The 27,927-nt window shown below is 41.2% G+C and overlaps 2 protein-coding genes across 3 annotated transcripts in view; one reads left to right on the forward strand and one right to left on the reverse strand.

Moving 5' to 3' along the window:
* Positions 1 to 27,412, forward strand: LOC143842638 (pancreatic lipase-related protein 2-like). The gene is made up of 11 exons (XM_077347850.1): positions 1 to 109; positions 1,204 to 1,329; positions 1,754 to 1,888; positions 4,731 to 4,848; positions 5,465 to 5,581; positions 5,666 to 5,779; positions 15,160 to 15,278; positions 17,824 to 17,953; positions 22,007 to 22,112; positions 25,835 to 26,002; positions 27,057 to 27,412. Exons 1-11 carry the CDS (start codon positions 59 to 61, stop codon positions 27,118 to 27,120), a joined length of 1,248 nt encoding a protein of 415 aa, XP_077203965.1. The 5' UTR covers positions 1 to 58; the 3' UTR covers positions 27,121 to 27,412.
* Positions 1 to 27,927, reverse strand: part of GFRA1 (GDNF family receptor alpha 1) — a 445,406-nt gene that overhangs the window by 391,117 nt on the left and 26,362 nt on the right. The gene's annotated exons all lie outside the window — the stretch shown is intronic.

The following is a 27,927-nucleotide window of genomic DNA, read 5'->3' on the forward strand; positions in this document are numbered from 1 at the left end:
CCCGTGGTCAGGAATACCCGGGAGACAGCTGCTAGGTTTACCCCAGTCGCCAGAAAAAATGAATGTCACCTTCTTTCTCTTCACTAAAGAGACTGGAAACCAATCACAAGTGAGTTTTGTTTTCTTAGTATTTGGACGGGCAACCAAGTGCCTCTGTTCCTGTTCTCCTTTCACGTGGATTGGAACCATTGAGAACCATTTTATTAGACAGACCAAGTAACATTTCATTGACTTGCATGTTATTTATGTATTGGGAATTACAACTGTACAGAATTATAATTAATAATACTGTGAACTTGTATTAATAGTATTCCGATTTTTTTAATTAAAAACTCTTGATACATAAAGTGTCAACACTAGCTAAAATTAATTTGTTGCCAAATCCTATCCTAGGGGAATGGCTGATAATTTCCAGCCTTTACGATCATATAATATAACCATTAGTGTTTGACTGACAGTGATTTCATGCAATCTTGAGTATTGAAAAGTTCCTTCTACCTGTGATTCTGTTTAATTGGAAAGGCTAAGGTTTCCTATATGCAAAGCACATACCCCTGAGTCACAGCACCATCCCTTCAGACAGTGGCTCTCGCCTCCTACATGTAGAGTAGATGTAAAGTGGTATATAGTTAAGGCAGGATATTAAACACCTGAGACAACACCCCAGATTCCATAAATGTTGTATTTAGTGATTCACATTATGTTTAGTTGTTGGTTCTTGCAAGTGCATGGACCATGGCATTACATACACTTGGCCTCAGCCTGGTGAAATGAACTCTTGGAAGAGCTGTGGACCCTTCAGGAGCGTACACAGCTCTGAAGGGCCTGCAGAACAGAGCTCTTCTGCCAGGCAGTTGGTTGGAGCCCACGAACTACAGAACAATATTGAGCTGCCCCCCTCCTATAAGAGCCTACAAATCCTCCCCCCCCCGCTGCCCAAAATACGAGCAGTTCCACAAGTAATCTTGTCTACCAGTGTTTAATGGAATCAAAATGCACTTTATGGTTTAACTGTTTTATTGGTTTTTGATGTGATGTAAACATAAATAAATCAATCTGTTATTCTTAAAATGACACTCAGAGGTAGTTAGGGGAGGTGCAGGAAGATAGAAGCACAAGAGAAGAAAACATTCTGTTTACTGAAGATCTTTGAAGGGTAAAAAAATAATCTCGTTTTCTTATTCTTTTTACTATATGAAACAGAAAATCTCACCCAGTAATACATCAAGTATAGTGACATCTTCCTTCTCTCCATCAAGGAAAACTGCCTTTGTTATCCACGGATATGGCAGCACAGGAAAATATGGCTGGGTCGTGGAGATGTGTTTGGTATGGAGATTATATTGTATAGATTACTACTTCAGGTGTGGAGAGGTCTGAGTAGGAAGAGGTGAAACTCAAAGACCATAGGACTTCTCACTCATAGGAACCACATGCTTCGTTTACATTAATACCCTGAGGTCAATGAGCTGACTATACAAGAGTTCGTACCTTGCTCTGCAACATGGAGTATTTTCATGTCCATGAATCACTGAGCTGTTGCTATGTAAAGCATCTCCTTGTTTTTAGAATACTGTAATCTGGATAATTTATATTATTGTGAGGGAAGGTGGTGAGAAGGATAGCCTTTATTTGGACAGTGGATAGGACTAGGTAGTCTTATGGCTCCTTAGAATTTTATGGGAAACGATCTTTGAACTTCTAATTGTGTTCAGCTCCTTAAGTATTTCTCTTTGTTGTATGCATATTGTAGCTGCTTGTGGAGATGGAAAATATAAACTGTATTGCTGTAGATTGGGAAGATGGAGCAAAATCCACATACTTTGTGGCAGCAAGTAACATTCGTGTTTTGGGAGCACTGATAGCTTATCTTCTCGAAGTTTTGAAGGTAAGAATTATTTTGTTACTTTGCTGGCTCTATATAGTCTTCCAGGTTTCATACAAGCTACACAACAACCACCTTTCTTTGTGATCAAGAGCATGTGAGGAAAAAACAGGGCTATTATTATTATTATTATTATTATTATTATTATTATTATTATTATTATTATATTTATTTCCCATCACTCCCTAACCGGCTCGTGGCGAGTAACGATGTCTTAAAAACCCCATTAAAAGACTTAAAATGCCCCCAACATAGTGGAAAAAATCCCATTCCCACCCCTACTACTGAAGGCGATAAAGAAGGAGATCCAACAATGTACACTTCAAACCCTGTGGGGGGCGAAAGATCTGTCTCACCGACACCAACCTCAACCATAGACCTGGCAGAAGAGCTCCGTTTTACAGGGCCTGCAGAATGCCGGCTGATCCCGCAGGGCCTATAGCTCATTCCATCAGGTAGGGCCCAGGACAGAGAAGGCCCTGGCCCTGGTTGAGGCTAGGCACATTTCCCTAGGGCTGGGAACGACCAATAAATTTCCCCCCGCAGAGTGTAAGGCCCTGTGGGGGGGCGTAGGGCAATAGGTGGTCCCAACCCGTGTAAGGCCTTGAAGGTTAAAAGCAAAACCTTGAACCGGATCTGGGCAGCAATTGGCAACCAATGCAGCTGTCTCAGCACAGACTGGATATGGGCCCTCCAAGGTATATTAGTGAGGACACTAGCAGCTGCATTTTGCACTAGCTGAAGTTTCTGGACCAAGGACAAGGGTAGGCCAGCGTAGCATGAGTTACAGAAATCTATTCTGGAGGTGACTGTTGCATGGATCACTGTGGCCAAGTGATCGGGGGACAGGTAGGGCACTAGTAGCCAAGCCTGGCGGAGATGGAAAAATGCCTTGCTGGCTATTCCACAGTCAAGGGGGCATCAATGGTCACACCCAAGTTCCTGGCCTGGGACATGATGGTAATTTGCGCCCCTGCCAGGGTGGGTAAGCACACTTCCTGATCCCGCCCCCTATCTCCCAGCCACAGGACCTCTGTCTTGGAGGGGTTGAGTTTCAGGCGACTCTGCTCGAACCGTTGCATCACCGTTTCCAAACATCTAGCAAATGGTTCTGGGGGAGAATCTGGGTGGTCGTCCATAAGGAGATAGGGGTGGGCGTCATCAGCATACTGATAGCAGCCCAACCCAAAGCTCTGTACCAACTGGGCCGGAGGGCGCATGAAAATGTTAAACAATGTGAGGGAGAGAACTGCGCCCTGAGGGACCCCACAAGGGAGTCTGTAGGAGCACGAGAACTCATCCCCCACCGCAGCCCTCTGGAATTACCAAAAGGAATTGATGGTTCCCTTGGGGTTCCCACAGAGTTGCTATTTTCTTTTCTTTTTCTTTTTGCTGGAGCTTTTTTGTAGATCTGCTGCTAGTATCCATGCATACAGTAAGTAAGCCATCTCTTCTGCCTCTTCTGCACATACATTGAGATAAGTAAGTAAGATGGAATGGTGACATCACTCAGCCATGGCTTATTCCTCATTGCCTTCTTCTCTCCAGCCAAGGTCCAGATAAGTTATAACTCTTTATTTTCCGGGTACTATAACATGACCATGTTGTCATGTGATTATATAATATGACTTCTAGACACATCATCAGAGCTCAACGGCTTCTGTGCTGCTGCCTATGAGTTGAGGTAGGTCCCAACTCTAGAAAGATTGAAAATGACTCCTTTATTAGTTACAATAAAAAAGTACTTATTATGGAATAATTAGCAATAAACATATATACATAACTAGTAATCAAGCCCGCTGCAGCTAAATGCAGCGGGCGCTAGACCACGGAGCCTCCGCAGCCGTGCGGAGCGCGGCTGCCGGGGCTCCGTGTGTCAGGGGGCTGATGCTGCGAGAGGCGCGAAGCGCCTCTCGCAACATCAGCCCGCCGGGCAGGGAGCCCCCAGCAGCTGCGCTCTGCGTGGCTGCCAGGGGTTCCCTTTGCGGGCGGGCTGAAGCGGCGAGAGGCGCTTCGCGCCTCTCGCCGCTTCGCGCCTCTCGCCGCTTCGCGCCTCTCGCCGCTTCGCGCCTCTCGCCGCTTCAGCCTGCCGGGCAGGGAGCCCCCAGCAGCCGCGCTCTGCGTGGCTGCCAGGGGTTCCCTTTGCGGGCGGGCTGAAGCGGTGAGAGGCGCTTCGCGCCTCTCGCCGCTTCGCGCCTCTCGCCGCTTCGCGCCTCTCGCCGCTTCGCGCCTCTCGCCGCTTCGCGCCTCTCGCCGCTTCAGCCCGCCGGGCAGGGAGCCCCCGGCAGCCGCGCAGAGCGCGGCTGCCGGGGGCTCCCTTGCCGGCGGCCTGATGCGTCGGAGGCGCTTTGCACCTCCTGACACGTCAGGCCGCCCTCAAGGAAGCAACTGCGAGCCGCAGCCTAGGAATCGGCCGGGCCAATGGTCTGTCAGGAGGAAGGGGCCAATTAGGCCCCTTCCTCATCACAGGCAAAGCCCTCCGCCTGAGGCCTTAATGAATTATTTAGTCCATGGCGCCGTGGGCGTGTTAAGGATGTGGTGTTATTCTAGGAAATGCAAGCAAATTTGAGGCCAACAAAGAATCTCACATATACACTTATAGGAAGACTGGAAGAGAAAATTTAGTACATCCTAGTTCAAGGAACAGTTTCCATATATGTTGACACATTGCATAAGCAGCCATTGTACTCCATGCTGCAAAGGCTACAACTCCCTGCATACAGTTTCTCTTCTAAATGCGGTTAAGGACATCAGAACAAAAATGAAAATCTCTCTGCATATGTTGCAGAAAATTAAGTATAATGTGTTTTTTTTTTGCTTTTTTAATTCTCTTTTTTATTATTAGAAAATATTCAAACACTGTGAAGTCCATCTGATTGGTCACAGTCTTGGTGCTCACGTTGCTGGAGAAACAGGACGACGAGTTCGAGACCATGACAAACCAGGAATCAGTAGAATAACTGGTAGGCCACCCAATGAAACAACATTGCAATCTTTGAAAGATGGCTCAGAGGGCTTGGTCAAATGTGAAGTTGGTATGGGAAAATGTGGAATAACTAACTTGGACAGGTTAGCTTTGCCTATTTTTTAGGTAACAGCACGTGTGGGTGATTTTGTATTTTCTGAAAATAATTTATGATTGGTATGATTTATGAAAACTACAAAGTAGTATGTTTATTATGACATAGTAATATGTATATTAAACTATACTTTGGAGGCATTTATGTCATGATTGTGTCAAAGTAGGCCTTGACAGAATGAAGAGTTGGTTCTTATATGCCGCTTTTCACTACCCGAAGGAGACTCAAAGTGGCTTACATTTGCCTTCCCTTTCTCTCCCCATAACAGATAAACCCTCTCTCCCTACAACAGGTGAGGCTGAGAGAGCCCTGATATCACTGCTCAGTCAGAACAGCTTTATCAGTGCTGTGGAAAGCCCAAGGTCACCTGGCTGCATGTGGGGGAGTATTGAATCAAACCAGCCTCGCCACTATACCAAGCTGAGTCCACAGGATTTTCATACCCTGAAAAATGTCAGGTTTCTCCCATTTCTTACAGGATTATTTTATGTCTACTCAGGCATGGACCCAGCAGCACCCTGTTTTGAAAACATGCCCACTAAGGTCAGGTTGGATCAATCTGATGCAAAACTGGTTGATGTCATACATAGCAATGCTGGCCCATCACCCCCTATAGGTAATTGCCAAATATTCAAGAATTTTGCATCAAGAGTGGAGAGAGATGACTGAGTAATTTACTACAGTATGAATATATTTTCAGGATTTGGAATAGTCCAAGCTATTGGCCATATTGATTTTTACCCCAATGGTGGAACTACAATGCCTGGATGTAATGATCTGACCACACTAAGCACAGAAGATGAACATCTGCAAGGTAAGCTTGTTTGTGTCATACTACAGTGTTTACACATGGATGTTGAAAGGATAAAATAGAGAACAGGGCAAGCTCTTTTGTAATCCTATTAAATAAGGCCAGTTCATGGGACAGGGAAAATTGGCAGGAAATGCAACTATAGTTTTAGTATCCTTATCTATGGTTCCTCTATATATTTGTGAAACGCCCCGGTGGGAGGAGCATGTCCAGGGTGTCCAAGCTGAATACAGGCCAATCAGGATGCGGCCAGCGCAGCCTGAGTGGGCCGGCCCCTACGCTCACCTCCCTCACAGGGGTCCTATTACGGGGAGAGGAAGGGAAGGTGAGTTTTAACTGTTTAGAGAAACCTGAGGCCTGCTGGGTGACTGTGGACTATTCCCAGTTCTCTCAGAGCTCTGAGCCCCACTTCTCTCACAGGGTGTCTGTTATGAGGAGAGGAAGGGAAGGTGATTTTAAACTGCTTAGAGACACCTGAGGCCTGCTGGGTGACTGTGAGCCATTCCCAGTTCTCTCAGAGCTCTTAGCCCCACCTCCCTCACAGGGTGCCTATTATGGGGAGAGGAAGGGAAGGCGATTTTGAACTGCTTAGTAACTGTGGGCCATTCCCAGTTCTCTTAGAGCTCTCAGCCCAACCTTCCTCACAGGGTGTCTGTTATGGTGAAAAGAAAGGAAGGCAATTTAAAGTTGCTTCGGGACACCTGAGGCCGGCTGGGTGACCGTGGCCCACTTCCAGTTCTCTCAGAGCTCTCTCTACCCCACCTCCCTCATAGGATGTCTGCTATGGGGAGAGGAAGGGAAGGCGATTTTAAACTGCTTAGAGGCACCTGAGGCCTGCTGATTGAATGTGGGCCATTCGCAGTTCTCACAGAGCTCTCTTAGCTCCACCTTGCTCATGGGGTGTCTGTTATGGGGAGAAAAAGGGAAGGCAATTGGAAACTGATTTGAGACACCTGACAGCCCCACATCCCTCACAGGTTGTCTATTGTGTGGTGATGGAAAAGGTGTTTGTAAGCTGCTTTGAGACTCCTTTTGGTAGTACAAACCAGGGTACAATATTCAGCTCTTTTTCTTCTAAGGGGCAACAGTGAAAGAAGCATGTGGAAACATAACATTATATCAATAAAAAAGTGGAGACAGAAGGAACAGGGTAGACACCTGTGCACTGTGACTACCCCATGTGGATTAGGGTAGGGGGGCAGGGGGACATTCACACAAGAAGGGAAATGAGGTTAAACGTAGAACTGGAAGGAATTGGTTGCCATGTAATCTCCCCCTAAGAAGAGTCTCCAGTCTGATTTTCCCTTCACATATCTGAAGACACAGTTCTGGAAAGCTCATCTGTAACCACTATGCCACAATTCCCAAAGGTCAGTCCTCTCCCACATTCAAGTAACATTTCAAACCACAGGTTTTTGATACCCATCTCTCTACACCTTCATCCTCATTTGTCACCACACCACCACAACCCACTACACATATTCAACCTCATGCCCTTACAGACTGGACAACCCCTCCCCTTACTCTTCCTAATGCCAAACTCTCTCTATCTTAATCACTCTCTTCCTTTCTACCTCCCTCTCTCTTTGCTATTTTCCCCCTCCCCCTGCTAGCGCCCATTGTATCAGCTACAATGGGTTTTAATTCTAGTCTGTTAACAATGTACCGATGTCAGAAAAAAGAAGCAAAGAAGTGTGTCAGACCAGAAGACATCCAGGTTAACAAATGTGCAGTGTTGTGGTAGAAATATTACAAGAAACATTATTCTATTGCTTGTGTGTTTGTGTGAAATGCCGTTAAGTTGCTTCCAACTTATGGCAGTCCTATGAACTAATATCCTCCAGATGCCATATCATTAACAGCCTTGTTCAAGTTTTGCAAACTGAGGCCATGGCTTCCTTGATTGGGTCAATCCATCCCATGTTGAGCCTTCCTGCTGCCTTCAACTTTTCTAGCATTATTGTCCTTTCCAATGACTGCTGACTTCCCATAATGTGACCAAAGTAAGATAGCCTTCATTTAATCATTTTAGCCTCTACGGAATGGCATTCTTCAAATTAAGTTTTATTCAAAGTGCGAGCTTTTATATGTATGCACACTTCTTCAGACAATGGAACAAATATCATAAGAGAACAGGTATAACGAGAGGCCAGATAAGTAGCAAATTAGTAAACAGCATCTCAACAAATATGCAGCATGATAATGAAGACTGGATAGTTCCTTGCTAGAATAACAAAGCCTGTCTTTTGGTCCAGTTGTTGTTCACAAAAACCCAGGGGAAATAAAAATGTTAAGGATAGTGATTAATGGCAGATGCCAATCCTTAACATTTTTATTTCCCCAAAGTATTTTTGTGAACGACAACTAAATCCAAAGAATTTATTTTGTTATTCAAGCAAGGAACAATCCAGTCTTCACTATCATATTGGTTGTGACACTGTTTACTAATTTACTACTAATTTACTCTGTCCTTATATCTGTACTTTTATGATTCTTGTTCTATTGCCTGAGGAAGTGTATATGCACACAAAAGCTCACATCTTGAATAAAACTTTGTTGGTCTTAAAGGTGCCTTTGGACTCAGATTTTGTTCTGCTTCTTCAGACCAACCCATCTGAATCTACTTCAAATGAATCAACTTTCTTCCTGTTAGCTTTCTTCATTGTCTAACTTTCACAATCACACTATAGTATGAAATATCTTGATGCTGATTGCTGACCACACACCATTAGATTGAATACTATTTTACAGCTCCATAATTTTATAGCTCCCTTCATAGTCTTAATTCTGATTTCTTGATTGCAGCCTCACTTTTGGCTGATGATTGAGCCACGGAATAGAAAATCTTGAATAATTTCAATTTCTTAAAGCTGTATAATTCCTCTGTAGTCATTACTTTTGTCTTGATGTTCTTCAGCTGTAATACTGCCTTTGCACTTTTTGCCTTAACCATAATCAAGGGTTGTTTCACCTCCTTAATATTTTCTGCCAGTAGTGCAGTATCACCTGCATATTTCAAACTGTTAATGTTCTTTCTGTCTATGTTCACTCCACCTTCATCTAAATCAATTACAGCTTTCTTCATGATACATTCTGCATATGAAAAATATAGGGAGAAAAAAATACATCCTTGTCTGACACCTGTGCCAATTGGAAACCGTTCTGTTTCTCCATATTCTGTCCTAACAGTAGCCTCTTGTCTGGAGTACAGGTTGTCCATCAAAACAAACAAAAGCCACGGCATGCCCATTTAAAAAAAAAAACTAACCATAGTTTTTCATGATCCAACAGTCAAAAGCTTTGCTTTAATCTGTGAACCGCCTGTTGATTTTCTTAGGGCATTCTCTCATACCCTCCAGTAACCACTATAAATTTGCAGAATGATCTCTATTGCCTCTTTGTGTTCTGAATCCAGTTTGAACATCTGGAACTTCTCATTCCATATATGGTGACTGTCTTTAGTGTAAGATTTTGGGCATTACTTTACTTGCATGAGAAATTAATGCCAGTGTCCAATAGGTGCTGAAGTCTCATTTTTCAGAATCGGGCTGTAAATTTCCCATCTCCAGTCTGTGGCCACTGTTTTGTTTTCTATATTTGTTGGCATATTTTTGTTAAGATTTTTTTTAGATTTTGATGGACTATCTGTGGCTTGGAATAACTCTATTAATATCCCATCAACTCCTGATGATTGTTTCTCCCAATTACTCTTAGTTCAGCTTTCACTTCACTTTCTAAAACAATAGGTTCTACTTCAAAAGATTCTTCTTGGATGTAACTTGTCATCCTTTCAGTTCTTTTGTGTCACTCTTCAAGGTATTGTTCCCCTTTATTTAATTTGTTCTGTTCCATTTCTGTATTGATCTTTTAGCATGCCTAACCATGCTTTAAATTTCCCTTGATTTCTTGGATCTAGTTCTTCCTTCCCCCTTCAAGGATCGCTGCCTTGTTGTGGCAAGGGGGCTTGCGTAGCTCAGTGAAGCTATGAGCTATGCCGTGCAGGGCCACCCAAGACGGACAGGTCATAGCTGAGAGCTCTGACAAAAGGTGATCCACTGGAGAAGGCAATGGCAAACCACTCCAGTATCTTTGCCATGAAAACTCTATGGACAGTTCCAATAGGCATAACGATATGACGCCGGAAGATGAGCCCCTCAGGTCGGAAGGTGTCCAATATGCTACTGGGGATGAGCAGACGGCTAGTACGAGTAGCGCCAGAATGAATGAAGCGGCTGGGCCAAAGCCGAAAGGACGCTCAGTTGTGGAAGTAACTGGTGGCGAAAAGACAGTCCGATGCTGTAAAGATTTTTATTCCATAGGAACCTGGAACGTCAGATCCATGAATCAAGGCAAGCTGGACGTGGTTAAACAAGAAATGAGAAGACTGAACATCGACATTTTAGGAATCAGTGAACTAAAATGGACAGGAATGGGTGAATTTAATTCAGATGACCATCAGGTATACTACTGTGGACAAGAATCTCGCAGAAGAAATGGAGTAGCCTTCATAATCAATAAGAGAGTAGGAAAAGCAGTCTTGGGATACAATCCCCAAAATGACAGAATGATCTCAGTTCGAATCCAAGGCAAACCATTCAACATCACAGTGATCCAGGTCTATGCCCCAACCACTGCTGCTGAAGAGGATGAAGTTGATCAGTTCTATGAAGCCCTACAACACCTTATAGAAGCAACGCCAAAAAATGATGTGCTTATCATCATGGGGGATTGGAATGCTAAAGTAGGAAGCCAAAAGATAACTGGGATAACAGGCAAGTTTGGCCTTGGAGTACAAAATGAAGCAGGGCACAGGCTGGTAGAATTTTGTCAAGAGAATACAATGGTCATAGCAAACACTCTTTTCCAACAACCCAAGAGACGACTCTACACATGGACATCACCAGACGGTCAACACAGAAATCAGATTGACTATGTACTCTGCAGCCAAAGATGGAAAAGTTCTATACAGGCAATAAAAACAAGACCAGGAGCTGATTGTGGTTCAGATCATGAGCTTCTTGTTGCAAAATTTAGGCTTAAATTGAAGAAAGTAGGGAAAAGCACTAGGCCATTCAGGTACGAACTAAATCATATCCCCGACGAATATACAGTAGAGGTGACAAATAGATTTAAGGAATTAGATCTGATAGACAGAGTGCCTGAAGAACTATGGACGGAGGTTCGCGACATTGTACAAGAGGTAGCAACTAAAACCATCCCAAAGAAAAAGAAATGCAAGAAATCAAAATGGCTGTCTGAGGAAGCTTTACAAATAGCTAAGGAGAGAAGGGAAGTGAAAGGCAAGGGAGAAAGAGAAAGATACACCCAATTGAATGCAGAATTCCAGAGAAAAGCTAGAAGAGATAAGAATGCCTTCTTAAATGAACAGTGCAAACAAATAGAAGAAAACAATAGAATGGGGAGGACCAGAGATCTTTTCAAGAAAATTGGAGATATGAAGAGAACGTTTCATGCAAAGATGGGTATGATAAGGGACCAAAATGGTAGGGACCTCACAGAAGCAGAAGAGATTAAGCAAAGGTGGCAAAATTATACAGAAGAACTATACAAGAGCGAGCTTAACATCCCTGATGACCACAGTGGGGTAGTTACTGACCTGGAGCCAGACATACTGGAATGTGAAGTCAAATGGGCCTTAGGAAGTCTGAGCAACAATAAAGCTAGTGGTGGTGACAGCATTCAAAATCTTAAAGGACGATGCAGTAAAAGTGCTACACTCAATATGCCAGCAAATTTGGAAAACTCAGCAATGGCCACAGGATTGGAAAAGGTCAGTTTACATTCCAATCCCAAAGAAGGGCAATGCCAAAGAATGTTCAAACTACCGCACCATTGCACTCATTTCTCATGCTAGCAAAGTTATGCTCAAAATCCTACAAGCTAGGCTCCAGCAATATGTGGACCGAGAACTTCCAGAAGTACAGGCAGGATTTCGAAGAGGTAGAGGAACTAGAGATCAAATTGCCAACATACGCTGGATCATGGAAAAAGCTAGGGAGTTCCAGAAGAACATCTACTTCTGCTTCATTGACTATGCTAAAGCCTTTGATTGTGTGGAGCACAACAAATTGTGGCAAGTTCTTAAAGAGATGGGAATACCAGAGCATCTTATTTGTCTCTTGAGAAATTTATATGCAGGTCAAGAAGCAACAGTGAGAACTGAACATGGAATCACGGATTGGTTCAAAATTGAGAAAGGAGTTCGGCAAGGCTGTATACTGTCGCCTTGCCTATTTAACTTGTATGCGGAGCACATCATGAGAAAGGCGGGATTAGAGGAGTCACCAATTGGGATCAAAATTGCAGGGAGAAATATCAACAACCTCAGATATGCAGATGATACCACTCTAATGGCAGAAAGTGAAGAGGAACTAAAGAGCCTGTTGATGCGGGTGAAGGAGGAGAGTGCAAAAGTTGGCTTGAAACTCAACATCAAGAAAACAAAGATCATGGCAGCCGGCCCTCTCAATTCCTGGCAAATAGATGGGGAAGAAATGGAGATAGTGACAGATTTTATTTTCCTCGGCTCCAAGATCACTGCAGATGGGGACTGCAGCAAAGAAATTAAAAGACGCTTGCTCCTAGGGAGGAAAGCTATGGCAAATCTAGACAGCATCCTAAAAAGCAGAGACATCAGCCTACCAACAAAAGTGCGTTTAGTCAAGGCTATGGTATTCCCAGTTGCAATGTATGGCTGCGAAAGTTGGACCATAAGGAAGGCCGAGCGTCAAAGAATTGAGGCTTTTGAACTCTGGTGCTGGAGAAGACTCTTGCGAGTCCCTTGGACTGCAAGGCGAACAAACCGGTCAGTCCTGGAGGAGATCAGCCCTGACTGCTCTTTAGAAGGCCAGATCCTGAAGATGAAACTCAAATACTTTGGCCACCTCATGAGAAGGAAGGACTCCCTGGAGAAGAGCCTAATGCTGGGAGTGATCGAGGGCAAAAGAAGAAGGGGACGACAGAGAATGAGGTGGATGGATGGAGTCACTGAAGCAGTAGGTGCAAACTTAAAAGGACTCCAGGGAATGGTAGAGGACAGGAAGGCCTGGAGGATCATTGTCCACGGGGTCGCGATGGGTCGGACACGACTTTGCACATAACAACAACAACAACAAGTTCTTCCTTTTTTGGAGCTTTATTCCTTTGCACTGTTTATTATAGTAGTATTATATCGCATTGGCTATTATAACAGTATTATGATATGGTATTAATATCACTGGTTTCTCCCATAGGTCTTCTAGTGCACATTCACTTGAATTTAATAATGCAAATCTTCTTTACATGGTCTTTAAACTCTTCAGGAATCTTGCTTAGATTGTATTCTGGCACTCTTAAAGTTTTGGTGGTTTTCTTCTGCCTTATTTTAATTCTCAATATTAACCATTTGTTTTTTTTGTACTGCAACCAGTTTCTCCATCTGCTTCCAATTAGGAAATCTGTTTGAGTTCTCATTTGGCAGTCCACTGTTGCACATGTAAATAATCATGTTTGGCTTCCTGAAATATGTGTTCTTAATGAACAAATTGCTGTCTTCAAATAATTCTTTGAGTAACTATCCTGCTTCATTTGTTGCTGCTAGTCTAAACCTTACAACAATATTTGATTTGAGCTGATCTCAGAAAGGGATTCTAGAAATTTAATAAATAAGAATAATACTTTGGGGTACCAGTCACCTATGAGTAACATATTGTTTAGGTGTATGATCAGTTTCTTCCTAGAAACTTCCATAAAAGCTATCAATTTCTTTCTCAGCAGCATCTGTAGCTGGGGTGTAATGATAGTCATGTTGATACGGTTTCCATGAAGTCTGATTGATACTATTTGGTCAGACCACAGTCCCTGACTGTGCTACAACTCACCTCACTATTAGAGCAACTCTATTCATTCTGTGTTTGTCACTTCCACATGTTGCAATTTTCTGACTGAAATATCATGGCAATAACTGAATGTTCTTTTGGCTTTAGCCCAATTGCATCAATAATGCTAGTTGTTGTTGTCCTTAGCTGTTAGCCAGGAGGTGACTGCACGCTATCTAGCCTGAGGGTCCCATCTTCCAGCACTATACCTTTCTCATTTTTTATCTAGCATTAGCTAAAGTAGCATTGCCGGATTTGGTTCAAGGTATTGGTTTTGACATTTAAGGACTTACGCAGTCTGGGCCTGGTGTATTTGAGAGACCGCCTGTCAATCTATGCCTTCCGCAGGGTTTTACACTCTGCAGATACAAATTTATTGGACATGCCTGGCCTTGACCAGAGAAGCTTTCCTCACCCCAACCTGGTGGAATGAGCTCCCGGAGGAGCTGCGGGCCCTGTGGGAGTTTTCAGCATTCCGCACGGCTTGCAATATGGAGCTCTTCCGCCAGGTCATTGGTTAAGGCTGGGCTGCAAGATTGATCTTGCCCCCCTATAGCAGCAGTATCTAAGAACTAAGCACCGGGTCATGTCTGACCCGTGGGGTGACGCCCTCTAGCGTTTTCATGGCAGACTCAATCCAGGATGGTTTGCCAGTGCCTTCCCCAGTCATTACCATTTACCCCCCAGCAAGCTGGGTACTCATTTTACCAACCTCGGAAGGATGGAAGGCTGAGTCAACCTTGAGCCGGCTGCTGGGATTGAACTCCCAACCTCATGAGCAGACAGCTTCAGACAGCATGTCGCTGCCTTTCCACTCTGTGCCACAAGAGGCTCTATCGAAGAACTACTGGCACCCTTATCTTCATCCCCCCCTAGGATGGGTATCAGAGGTGGGTTAGTCTAAGCTTGTGTGTTTTTGCCACATCTTGTTCTACAGATGTAGAACCGACTATATTGTGTGTGTGGGGGGTTCTTGTATGGGGTCTTTTAATGGGGGGGGGTTATCCACTGTAACTCACCTCGAGCCTCCGGGGAGAGGCGAGTAATAAATCTAATAATAATAATATACAAAAGACTCACTGCCAAAATTACCTCCTACTACTGCTCCTGCCCAGTAGTTCCCCTTCAATGATTCTTCTATTTCTAGAGAATTGTATGTTCTCTCCTGCTGATGTAGCCATTGATCCTTGAACAGGGTTGATTCATCTTAGTCTGGTGTCTCAGATGTGGCCTTGAGTGACTCTGCTGGAAATTTAGGCTCTTCATAGAGCCTAGACTTTGTTCTCAGCTTCACTTACACACACAACCCCCTTACCACATTATGGTGTGCAAGTTTCTAATCTTCATTTTTGCAAGACCTGGAGGAAGGTTTCTGCAGTAATATAATGTCTGAATTCTCATTTTTTAAAAGTATCAGACTGCCCTTTTGTTGTATTATGCATTTATAGGGCTAACTTTTCAGGAAATCATTCGTTTTCACTGAAAGTTCTAGCTTTTCTTTGGCAGGTAGTCGTGGGATTGGAACTTGTGACCACTCACGAAGCCATGAGTACTTTCAATATAGTATTCTCTGTCCTGATGGATTTATTGGCTATCCATGTGAATCATACGACTCTTTCACAGAGGTAAGCATGTCATTCCAACTTGGCTAAAGTTTAATTAAGAAGTTTAATTTGGGTGCTTATGCTGCATGTCTGTTGTATGGGTATTGGCAGGCTACAAATCAAATAATAAACTATTATGTCCATTTTTATATATTTTTTATTTTCATAAAGATAGAAATAAGACAGATAGTATAAGTTGTTAATACAAAGAACAATAAAATATAGTCTTCATTTGTTACACTTAAACCCCCTCCATTAAGTGTCCCCTTTTAGTTAAGCTTTGAGTTTGGGCTGGGAGGCACTGTGAAGATATACTTAAGAACATAGACTCAGCTTACAAAGGAAATCTAAGACCCCACATTTACTGCACAATGGTATGAACTTTTGCCCAAAACTTATAAACTTTTTCACATTTCCACATATGAAAAAAGAAACCTACTTTATCACCACATTTCCAACATTTGTTATTAACACAGTCGAAGAGCCTATCTGACAGGTATTCAACACCATATTTTCAGGTTTCAATTAAATACTTAACATTGAACATTTCTTGTAGAACAGTATGAATTTTGGCCCTATAACAATACACTAATAAAGAAAAAAGAGAGGGGAAAAACCCCCACTTTATCATGACATTTCCAGCACTTACAATTATATTGCCTTAAAAGTGTACAAAAGAATAAAGAAAAGATTTCAAACACCTTGTTCCCCCTTCCCTTTGCTTCTCCTTTCCCTTCCCCAATCTTCTTAAGGGGGTCTCATATTGAGGCTTACTGCACCTTGTTATTCCCGTAGACTTATATTCTGTCCAGTTAGACTTCGGCATAGAAATTGCAGTTGTACTCTTTTCCACAGAATATTGACTGATGGATCTTAAAGTAGTTGCACCTCCTGGACCCCAATCCAAAATGTATCAGTACAATTTTTTTCCTGAGAAGTTCCTTTAAATCGATTACTTTCAAAACAGATCCATGTATCTTTTGGTTGATTCTTGTGTACTGTTGCTTTGAAATAGCTGCATACCTTTTTTAAAAGGGTGTCCTTATCTAGGAAGTCATGTTTTCGGCGAGGCTCCAACACCCCCTTTTCCATCTCCAAAATTTCAGATTTCTCTTCTTCTGATGATTTCCAACCTTGTTTGGTGCTATCATCAACCACTGTTATTGGTCCATCAATCCTGTTCAAAACTTCTTCCTTGCCGTCTTGTATCTCCTTGAAAATATTCTTAAGCAAACCTTCTGTAAATGCTTTGAAATCTTGGGTTTGTTTCTCTATTAGATGGGCCATGCTTTTTAACATAGACATGTTTTAGGCTTATAGGTCAGCAGCCAAGCTCAGACAATATTGCAAATAGCCAGGAGAGGTCCTATACAGTCCTAGGCAAAAGCAAAAGTATTTTTAGTCCTCCGATGTTCTTCAGTGTAGAATGGGAAAAAAAACAGAAGACCAAAAAATAGCATGAAGTTTAAAAACAGGGCAGTTCAGAACTAAAGCACTTGAACAGAACTTTTCAGCCAGATGAATTTAGTAGAGTCAAAAAAAGGTGTCCTTTAAGAGCTGGTCACATGTCAGAATTTCCTGGCACCATTAAATGCTGTTTTGAAGTCAGTGAAGCCAATAGTCTCGTCCTGGAGCAGAGTTCTCATGAGATCTTCCCTATCACAGCTCTTATCTCCGGAAACCAAAACAACTGCTGTAAAAGCTCTTGCTAGTTAATCTAAGTCCTCTTCTACTTAAGAAAATTAGCCTGCCCCATCGAGGTGACTACGGTACGTTATTAAATGCTCAGGCAGAGAGAGGGAGAGGGAAAGAGAGGTGAAAAGCAGCCCGGCGCAGAGCCCAGCTCAGATTTATTACTTGCTGTTGTTTATAGAAGCATTGATTAATGGCTTTTGTTGAGGCTTCCAGATGCTGTCCTCCACCAAGTCCACCGCGTTCACTTGCAGTAAATAAATCGTAGAAGAGAGTTAAAGCAGTTTCTTTTGAGAAAGAAAGGAAGTCCGGAAGAGAAAATGGCAGGTCGTCCTCTTGTCCTGAAACGCTGACAGCCTGCAATCCGGGGAGATGAACTCCCTAAAGGATTGGAGATGGCCCCAAGAGTTCACTAGGACTTCCTGGGTAGAAAAAATGAGGTGGGGTTTGTGTACCCCTCCTATTTTCTGCCAATTGCTTCCACAATTGACCCCTGTCAGGCTCCAGTGCTTGCACTGCAATCCCCTCAGGACGACATCTTTAGCCACACCATGTCTATTATGTCTATTTTCACAGTTATAAAAAGAAAATGTGTATGGAATACTTGCCCCCAATCAGTGAGCATAACCATTCCTCGCATGTTTTGGATTCTATGCATGGACTTTCAGGACAGAAAGCAACTGTCAGGCAGCTTAAATACATATTGTTTTAATCAGTTGCCAGATGGACAGCCAACATAACTATAATTATGTCTGGACTTTGAAGTTCAAGCCTTTGAGAAGGATAGCATCCAGGGTTTCAAACTTTAAGTAACGTTGGAATGGAAAAATAAAACAAATTAACCCTATTAACCAATACACTACTTTTCCCCTAGGAAGAATGCTTTCCATGCCCCAAAGAAGGCTGCCCCATGATGGGTTATTATGCTGACCGGTTCTACAATAAACTGAAGGAAGAAAATCCAAAGTTCTTTTTAAACACAGGAGCTATGGCACCATTTTGCAGTGAGTGCAGAAATACAATTAATTTTATAAACATCTGTGTGGAAAGGACTGTAGTACAATATCTTGATGAAAGACCATTCTCTCAGGGAGTCAATACAAAGGTTGCAGTTATGAGTATGAAAATTGTTATATGATTCTCTCTCAACTTTCTGTGTGGAGAAATGAATACATTTTCACCTGAAAGGGATTTGGAATGAGTAAACTTGAGTGAGGGGAGAGATATCTGTATTAGGGTACCTGACTCACACTTTGAACTGTTGCCAAATGATCTTGGAATCATGTAAGACTATGACTCAGATTTATAGCCAATATGATGTTTCAAGTCTGAAACCTTGAATCTATTTCGCTCAGTTCTTCAGATGCCCTTCCTGCAAATAGTTTTCTGAAAATAGGGTTTCCTGTGGTTGTTTCAGATTGGAAAAATGACACATGGGAAGGCTTAAGTATCTCTTCTCCTTTTGTGACATGGTCTAGATCCAAATATGGCCCATACACACCTGGGAGGCACAGACTATGATTGCTGAACCATCCAGGGGGAATAACCAAGAATACTGTGCCTTCTAGCTAATATGTGACATTGTTGTGCTGAGTAGCAGCACCTAGCCTTTTGAGCTCTGTCCCAGCAGTTAGCACTTTTCCTCGATCTTTGGATGCAGGGTCAAGACATTGTTACTTTAATGTGCTTTTGACCTGTGTGATAATTTTTTCTGTCCTACTGCATTATTGTTTACATTGATCAGGGCTATGGCACATGAAGAAATTGTGCTTCAGCTTCCACCAAGCCATTTTTCCAACCTGAAATGGCCCCATGGGGGTCTATGTGCCTCATTTGAGATTCCCCATATATCAAGAGAGTATGCAAATGTTTCCCCAAATGATACAAGCAATACTTTCTAGGGGATGTTTCATTTGGGGAAATGGTACAGGAGCAAAGATTTAAGCATCTTTTCCCTGCATCCTATGGTTGTGCTTGAGAAGCACAGTTGTATTTATTGACTTAATATCGGAACATGCCAGAGAAAATGTGTGATAAAGCCTTTGGATGGTTATGACTCACAAAGCAACACATTTAGAAGTACAGACACTTGGGGAAAACAAGATAATACCCTTGAGGTTCCAAGAGGAATAGATAATGCTGATACATAAAGGATACAAAGATGAATTGTTACTACTGTCTTATAGATCTAATTCTCTGCTGAATATAACTACAACATTTTCCCATAATAATGGCATAGATATTATGAAAATACATATGAAGTTTAATACATTCCAATCAAAACAGGTTTTGTACCAATGAAGTACAGGAAAGTTAATATAAAATTCATAATAGATTAAATCAAATTCATAAATAAAGAGAGAAAGCAGTGTTTCCATTTCCAGGTGCAGAGAAAGCATTTGACAATTTAACATGGCTGTTATATAAAATATGGACTGTAGCCCTGCATTCTAGAACTGGATGCATAGAATATACTCAAATTAACAAAAAATTAATTAATAGGAAAAAAACTGAAGCAACTACAATTGAAAAAGGAATCCATCATGAATGTTCTTTATCCCCTGTATTATTCATGCTAGCAACAGATGTAATAGAACATATTGAAGAATTTGAATCCCTATCAAACTAGGGAAATAACTAAAAAAATGTTTAAAAAATTAACAGAAGAATAGATTATACTCTATAATCTCAACCACCACTGCTCCTATTATTTGGAAATATATGTGACTGGGCAAAACTAATCTTAAAAAAAACTACCAGCAAACTTGGAAATCGATACAAGCAAATTTACTAAGAGAAAACTAAAAATCTCATGGATTAAAAGAATCTCTTGCAATCAAAATTAATGTCCTGTTAAAACTAAACTTTCTATATACATAGGAGAAAGAATACTGGAAGAGTAGCAAAAAAAGTTAATTACTACAAAATGGCAGAAAACCAAAAATAAAATGAAGGTGTAAACATCCAGTGGCTAGTATATTATCAATTAGTCTGAAGAGTAAAAGAGATCATGAGTATTGAAAGTGGAGTTCTAGCACAAGTGACTGAATTTAAACAGCAGAGTATAAAACTAAGAGTATTTATTATGATGGATATATAAGATTTTACTCCAGCTAGAAATGGAAGATGAACAAGTGAAAAACTGTATGATATCTATGAAGCAGCGAGAATGTCTATAGGGAAAATAAATCAAATTTTCAGTCAGCCAGACACTAAAATTGGTACAAAATGTTTTTAGATGAGATATAACTCCAAAGAACATTGAAAAAGCAGCTAAATAGTATATAGGAAAATGTTGAAAATATCAAGACATGGTAGAACCTTCTTTTATATGTGATGGGCTTGTAAAATGTAAAAGATATTGGAAATAAATACATCAAAAATGCAGAACATATTAAAGTTTAAATTCCCAATGGAAGTATGCTATTAGAAGTTCTGCCTCACAAACTGCCAAACATTTTAGAAGATATATTTGAATATATGACTACAGTATTTATGCAGCAAAGTGGAAAATAGATGCCTGTCCACATTTACAAGAATAGGAAAATAAGCTTGCTGAATATGCAGTAATGGCAAAATTATAACCTATTTGAGAAGCAGGTCTATTATAAAATTTGAGGAGAGATGAAGTGTGCATTTATTATATGTATTATGCTAGCAAGAACCAAACTTAAAGTAAGAAAATATCATACACAAATCTTTAGTAGTGAAACAAAAGTAGAATGAAAATCTGTTTCAAATGTAATATCTCAAATACAAATGGGACCTTGACATGTATAATAGACTTATTTCTGCACCTTCATACATTACTTATCTTTTAAAGGTTCTAATGAATATGTAGAAGTGGTGAAACTATATAATACTGAATGGATAGTATTAATGATGTGACAAAATAGACAAGTTTGAAACTTAAATGTTTAATACAATCATACCTCAACAGAAAAAATAACTATTGGATTATATAAATACCTTAATGAAGGGGATATAAGGGAAAATATTTCTGTTTTATACATATCAGCACCTTTTTTACACTGAAAAAGCCCTCCTCGGCTAATATGCGGGTAATCGTTGCATTGCCTTTTGCAAATGTGTACTGCAAGCTTAGCTTGCTCTGGTAGCTTGTAGGACATCAATGGTTTGACTGAGGGACTCTGATATTTTTTCCCCCTTTTGCCTTCACTTCTTCCTCTTCTTAATCACTTCTTCCAAACTATTCTTTTGGTTTCTGTGGGTGGGGTTGGGTGGGTTTTGGGGGTGCTTAGGGATTTACTGTTTCTTTCTCCTAGTGTTTCTTCTTTTATCTGAGGGGCAGCATTGTTTGCCTTGGAGTTGTGCTTCTTTTAAAAGTTGATTTTTACCGTTCTTTCTTGCATTGTTCAGTTTTACGGTTCTTTACTTAAGTGTTTTGTTCTGGGGGGGCACTGCAGTTGTAGTTAGAGTTGTCCATTCTCCCAGTTTGGTAGCTGTTGTACTTCTTGAATTGGTTGCCAACTTCAGGTACTGTTGTTCTGCTCTGGTTTGCTGTCTTGGGCGGGGGCACTGTTTGCTTCTCCTGCGAGAGCTGTTTTTACAGAGCAGTTCCGTCAGAGCTCGCTCAGGGTTTCTGGCATCAAGAGAGGAAGATAAGGCAATTGTAAGCTGCTTTGAGACTCCTTTGGTTAGTGAAAAGCGGGGTACGAAAACCAGCTATTAATCCTCTTGACTGTTCTGTATTTGTTGGGGGGGATTAGGCTCGATGGGAGAGCCTGTGATGATGGAACATTTCCCACCCACGGCTTATATGAGAGTCAATACGTTTGCCCAGATTTTGTGATAAAATTAGGTGCCTCAGCTTATATGCGGGTCGGCTTATATGAGAGTATATACGGTATGTTGTATTACCCCCTTTCCCTTTCCTGTATCCCTACTATCTTTCTAAATTAAAAGTAATAATAAAAACAACTGTCAGAACTGTAACTCTTCAAAATAAACTTGATATTTTGCCATCTCCTTAGAGCCCTTGCATTTGGTATTCTATCTAACCACTGAATTGAATTCCTCATGTATTTTTGACATAGGTTGGAGGTATAATATATCTCTCAAGCTATCTGGGACAACAAGAGGAGATATTAACATAATTTTTTATGATAAAGATGGAGGCATAAGGGAATACTCAATTGCAAGGTATGTTTTATATGAAGTGAAAAAATGGTTCAGGAGTTTTACAGTGTTTAAGTATAACTGCAGTCAATGAATGGTTAGTGAGCAAATTAACCTGTAAACATTCGAGAGATGTGCTTCCAACCCACATTCAATGGTGGGAGCTCATCTATGTGTAGAAGCCAGAGTGTTCTAAGTACTAGACATGCTCGGTTACTCCTGTGTCCACCCATAAGTATCAGAATCTTCTGCAGGAAGTAGCAACGCTGCGAGGCATCACCCAGTGAATAGCCATAAGGAGCCTGTCTTTCCCTTTCTCCTTTTGGGGCAGCACGGCAGGCGTGGACTTGGCCCTCTTCCCTCTGCCTTACTTGTTTGCCTTTCCAAGAGGCAAGAAGGATGGGCAACAGCTTCCTACCTCCCCTCATGGCCCTGCAAGGTGTGTGTGGGGGGAGGGGGGAGGAAGGCAGGCAGCAATTTCTTACCACACCATACTATGTGAGGAGAAAATGAGCAGTCACTCCCCAAGGTACTGGTTAGGGGGCAGGTCCTGCACAGAAGGCATGAAGATTTGCTTCCTCTGTTGGAAAGAATCTGGCAACTTTTGCAATTAGGAAGGCCACACGGGACAGAATGCATGAGAAAAGAAGAAAGGCAATTGTATTTTTAATGAAATCAATTTTATTACTAAAAATTAGCTGCCAAACAAAAAACCAGAATTTTTCCAAAGTTGGATTTGCCGCATTCCAATCCCCATCTCAAACTATAAAATGTACAGTCATAAAACTGAGCCCTGTCTGTACCATTTCTCCCAGAAAGGCTTGGTACTGTAATGCACACAAGTATGGGAGGACAATAAAATCGGAGTCCAGTAGTACCTTTAAGACCAACAAAGATGTATTCAAGGTGAGAGCTTTCGAGTGCAAGCACTCTTCCTCAGACTATACATTGCAGGATAAACCAGTTTGTGTTGTTATAGACAGTGATAATGAAGAAACTCTTAATTAGATTAAAAGTTATTTAAATCAGGATGGCTTTAATTATCTTTTCTTCGAAAGTACTAACTCCTTCCTTGGGATACAGAAACATCAAATAATCCCTTTGACGAGAGGAAGTGTTGCACTGTACCCATGTCAGCAAGTACTAGAAGCAACTTCTAACTTTCCTTGCAGATGAAAAGCATAAATAAGAACAAAAGTGATTTGAGTCTTGTTTTTTTAAATACATTAAAAAAAACAGGACAATAATATTAAAAGGACACAAAAGAAAAAGAGGAACCTTACAAGAGATTACACATATAAAAGCATTATACCTTACTGGGTATATGAAACAGAATATGTCTTATCATCCTCTGCATTATAATTTTCAGGACATTCTCTATAAAATACCATAATCATGATGTCAAACATTGTAAATTTCTCAAGTGATGCTTTTTATAACCATCTCATTAATTTCATCACTACAACACATTACATACTTCATCATTCCTACATACTAGCCGTAGCTTGCAAAATGCCAAAGTCCAAAAGAAAGTCTATTATATATCTTGCAAAGAAAAACAAATATTTTTGTTCAGAATCCACTTCCGTATACCTTGATATTTCAAAATTGTTCTCATTCTACATCAACATTGTGATAAGTTTTATACATCATAATACATTTATGATCAACTGTGCATGCTTATACTATAAATAAAACTTTATTGATTTTAAAGACGCCATCAGACTCAAACTTTGTCCTCCTGCTTCAGACCAATATGGCTACACACCTGAATCCATAACACATTTATACACACTTATATACATTTTTAAACTGTTTCTTATCCTATGCTTGTCTCCTGCTTAACAATAGACACACCATCTCTCCTCAAATTTCAAAATTGCTCTATTTCTTAAATAGGCTGTTAATTTTACCATTACTGCATAGTCAGTAAATTGGTTTTCCCATTCTTGCGCTTGAGCAGCTTGAACAGACATCCAGTTTCCATTTTGCTGTGCATATTATTCTATCATCATATATTCAGATAGCTCTTTCAAAACTTTGATAACCTTCCTCTCTTTTTGTCATCTCAAAATATCTGAAAATTTATTCTTGGTTTCCTGCCACTCCGTCAGCACTCCCCACCCATACATAGGCAGTACTTGAAACAAAAAAATGAGTCCTGCCAACACACTCACTCCATCTGCTGAAACTCCACCCAACCACAAGAACTTCAATTCCCTCCATCCAGACAAATCTGTTTGTATCAGTTTCCAGGTCTACTGGTGACTGTTTTTGAAATGATTACCGTTTTTTCCATTCACATCTATCCCCAGACACTCAATAAGATCAGTTGCTACTGTGCGTTCTATGCTCCTTATAATATCCTCTTCCCTTTGTTGTGTCAATAACCTCATCACCATTTCTGTCCTCCCACCAGCAATTTCAGATCCTGATATGGGTCCAAATTCATCAAAATGCTCCACCACCTACCTGAACAACCTCTGTGGATCAAAAATGGCCCAACCCCTGAAGTCCATACAACTCCTCACTTGAAACTCTATATCTTCCACCCCCACTCATCCAATCCTGTCTACGCTCCATAGCCAAAGTCCCCATTGCTAGGATGAATATAAATAATAAATAAATAAAATAACAAAAGTTACAGTGGACAGCCCTGACATTCTCCTTCCCAAATCCATATTGCCTCCGTTAGCTTTCCGCTCATCAGAATCTGTTCCTGTTGGCTCAAGCACACACCCCGTATCCAGCTCTAGAACTTTGGGCTGCAGTCCATATTCTGAAGTATTTAAGAGAAAAGACTATGTTAGATTATCATGCATCCGAAACCAAAACCACTCCTCCCTTTCCCCCCTCACCCACAAATTCAGTTGCATGCATTATATATCACATACTATGCACCTCCCCAGTACAAACCCTGTCTGACCAGCAAGTATTAAATTTGGCATACATTTTCTTAATCTTTCCATCACTATCATTGCAAAGATTCTATAAGCTACATACAACAAATAGGTCTGTATGACTGCGGCAGTGCTGCATCACTGCCTTCCTATATATTAACACTGTATACACTGCAAGCCTTGTAAAATTTTAACAGCTAATAAATGTATTGTCATGAACTTGTGCAGCTGTACCCTATTTCATCAGATGCACAAAATGGCCAAGAAACAATAATATTCTTCAGTGGCCTAAATTGCAGCCAACACACAAGAGAAAACATCAGAATACATTGTAGCCCACCACTTTCAGTTTAAATATTCCCTTTTAAACCCTTCTCTACAACATGGAATGTTTGTGCCCCTTTCTCTCTCTCTGTCCTTTTTTCCTTCTCCTCCTCTTGCCAATCTCTTCCTTAATACAACTTTAAACAAAAACAAAAATAAGAGTGTGCTCTGCAAAGACAAAATTGATTGTACAGTGTTCAATATAGAGGTTCAATAATATACAACAACATAAGAGAAGAACAATGTTCAACAAATTATTGCAATAGAATAATCAATCCTGTAGAAGTTCACAATAGACTTTCTAGTGGTTTAGATGGTTTGTTTTAGAATAATAATGCATAATGCAACCATAGATTTAGCAGGTGACCTTGAACAAGTCACTCAGTGAACCTCTATGGTGAAATGCAAATGACATGAGATGTGAAAGAACAACAGCTTAACACATTGATTGAAATTACTCAGAGGCATAAAGACAGTTGTATTGATAATCTGTAATTGCTTTCCTCATTTATCCATTTACAGTGGCTGCCTTGAACATGGACAAATATATTCAAAGCTCATTGACATTGAAATTAATCCTGCAAATGTGACAAGAGTTGAATTTATTTGGTATAAATGGTTCTTAACTTTACTTTGGGCTAAACTGGGAGCAGAAAGAATCACCCTAATTCGCGGACAGGATGGGCATGAGTAAGTACAATTATTTTAAGACACACATGCAAGAATCCAGTTGATGGGTTGGAGGTGGGGGATGGAATTTCTATTCCCTTAAATGTCAGTCTACATCCAAAGAATGGAATCCCAAGGGCAACAATGAGAGTTCTGCAAATGCATTGGGGTACCTTGTCCAGTTCTACTACATATGGCCTGTGTTATACCTGTGACAGACTCTGGCATTGGGATGGAGTACAGGGCTGTTTCCATTTCCAGGGTTCAATTAAGTGAGATCTGGCCCTTCGCCCCTGACTCTCCCAGGGTGTGCCTTTTAAAGGGTTGCCTGGAGGTGGGACAACTCTAGTCTAACTCTATCCTGAGAGATGGGCCTATGGGAGTGGTGAGTCTTAGGCCCAGTGGGCAGCTGCCTACCCAGGATCTCCTACCCCTTTCCCGTGGGAAGCCTTATTAGGCTTCTCCTCTGCTCCTTGCCAGCCTTAGGAGGTCATCATCCTTCCAAAGAAGTCTTTCTGGCTCCCACAACAGAGGATTGTGCTGCTCCTCTGCCATCATTGTTGCCTTGTCCCCCTCCTGCTGGGTCTTGGGGGCTGGCCGCTGACCTGCCTGTTTTCTCTGGGCATCATGGAGACCTGGAAAGCTGCTCCTGCAACATCACATTGGGCTTCTGTGGTCCTCCCTGGATGATTCCCTTGGCATGGTGCGAAGGCCCCTCTCTCCACAGAGGTGTGAGGGGGTGGAGATCTGACCCCAAACAACCTGACTAAGCATTCCTGAAACTAGGGGAGGAGCTTCTGATTCATCTGTCTGGGAAAGAAAGGTTAGGAAATCTCAGCATACAGAAGTGCTTGCGCATGCCATAATCTCTTTAATGTATACTTACTTTCTTTTGAATAATACTTGGTGGTTTAAGTGGAAATCTGTTTTAGAACAGCTTTGAAACAGAAACTACTTAATCTCATTATCATGTTTTGCAGCCTCTCTTCTTTCTAAAGATTCAACAAACATGAGAGAGGGGCATATAGCACAGCAATGGGTATGGAGGACTTATTGACATTTTTTCCCCTTACAGGTCCTACTTTTGTGGATATGGGAGAGTAACATATGGAATTCCTCAAACTCTCATACCTTGTTGACTGCCCTGCCTTGCAAAAGAAAAGAATGATGATATATAAACTGTAATAGTAACAAAGAACAGCTTTCTTCACTTGGCTACTGAAACAGCTACAAGTTTTGAAACATTGCTGTTAAAAGCAAGTCTTCATGTTGTTTTTCTCATTATTTCAACTCTGCACAAAATCAGTGGAGCCATTTTAATGTGAGAAACCAGTATTAAATAGACTGATGTCTTTATGTTTTGTAAATACATTCAGATATCTGAACAAGGATTCTTGAACAGGGACTCTCTTCATGTTATGCAACACATTATCTGAACATAAGAACATAAGAAGAGCCCTGCTAGATCATCCTGTCTCACACAGTGGCCAAACAGTTCCTCTGAATGGCCAGCAACAAGGCACAGAGTCTGAGCAAGTTCAAAACACATTAGTCTATAAAACTTCTTCAGCTATGTAGGAAATAAGATACCAAGATTAATTCTTGGTCCGGGAAAGAGTTCAGACAGGAAATGGAGGACACAACCGAAAGACTCACAAACTGACCCAAAGAGAGGACCCCAAAAATGAGGAAAACAGCTGGGAATGGAATTGTCTTGAAGCACCATTGTTCTACATAACCAAACTTAAGACTGATTAAGGCAAAGAGCTAATAATTTATGTTCCCATAGACAATAGTTTCAACTCCACAGAGAAAAACCTAATAGGATTAGAACAATATGCACAAAATGGTTATAAGATAATAAAGGAATGTCAACAGGGAGTAAAATGTGACTCCTCGCTTTCTTTTACCTGTTAAGAGTATATTTTAGATTTTGGAATATCTGT

Source organism: Paroedura picta, chromosome 8 (genome assembly GCF_049243985.1).
Source record: "Paroedura picta isolate Pp20150507F chromosome 8, Ppicta_v3.0, whole genome shotgun sequence".
Taxonomy (NCBI): Eukaryota; Metazoa; Chordata; class Lepidosauria; order Squamata; family Gekkonidae; genus Paroedura; species Paroedura picta.

What these genes read in the sequence shown, in the direction of transcription:
- LOC143842638 (XM_077347850.1), top strand. Translation starts at nt 59, where the DNA reads ATGAATGTCACCTTCTTTCTCTTCACTAAAGAGACTGGAAACCAATCA. An exon ending in ATCTTCTCGAAGTTTTGAAG is followed by an intron (nt 1,889 to 4,730) that starts GTAAGAATTATT and finishes TTTTATTATTAG; the next exon opens with AAAATATTCAAACACTGTGA. An exon ending in AGAAGATGAACATCTGCAAG is followed by an intron (nt 5,780 to 15,159) that starts GTAAGCTTGTTT and finishes TTTCTTTGGCAG; the next exon opens with GTAGTCGTGGGATTGGAACT.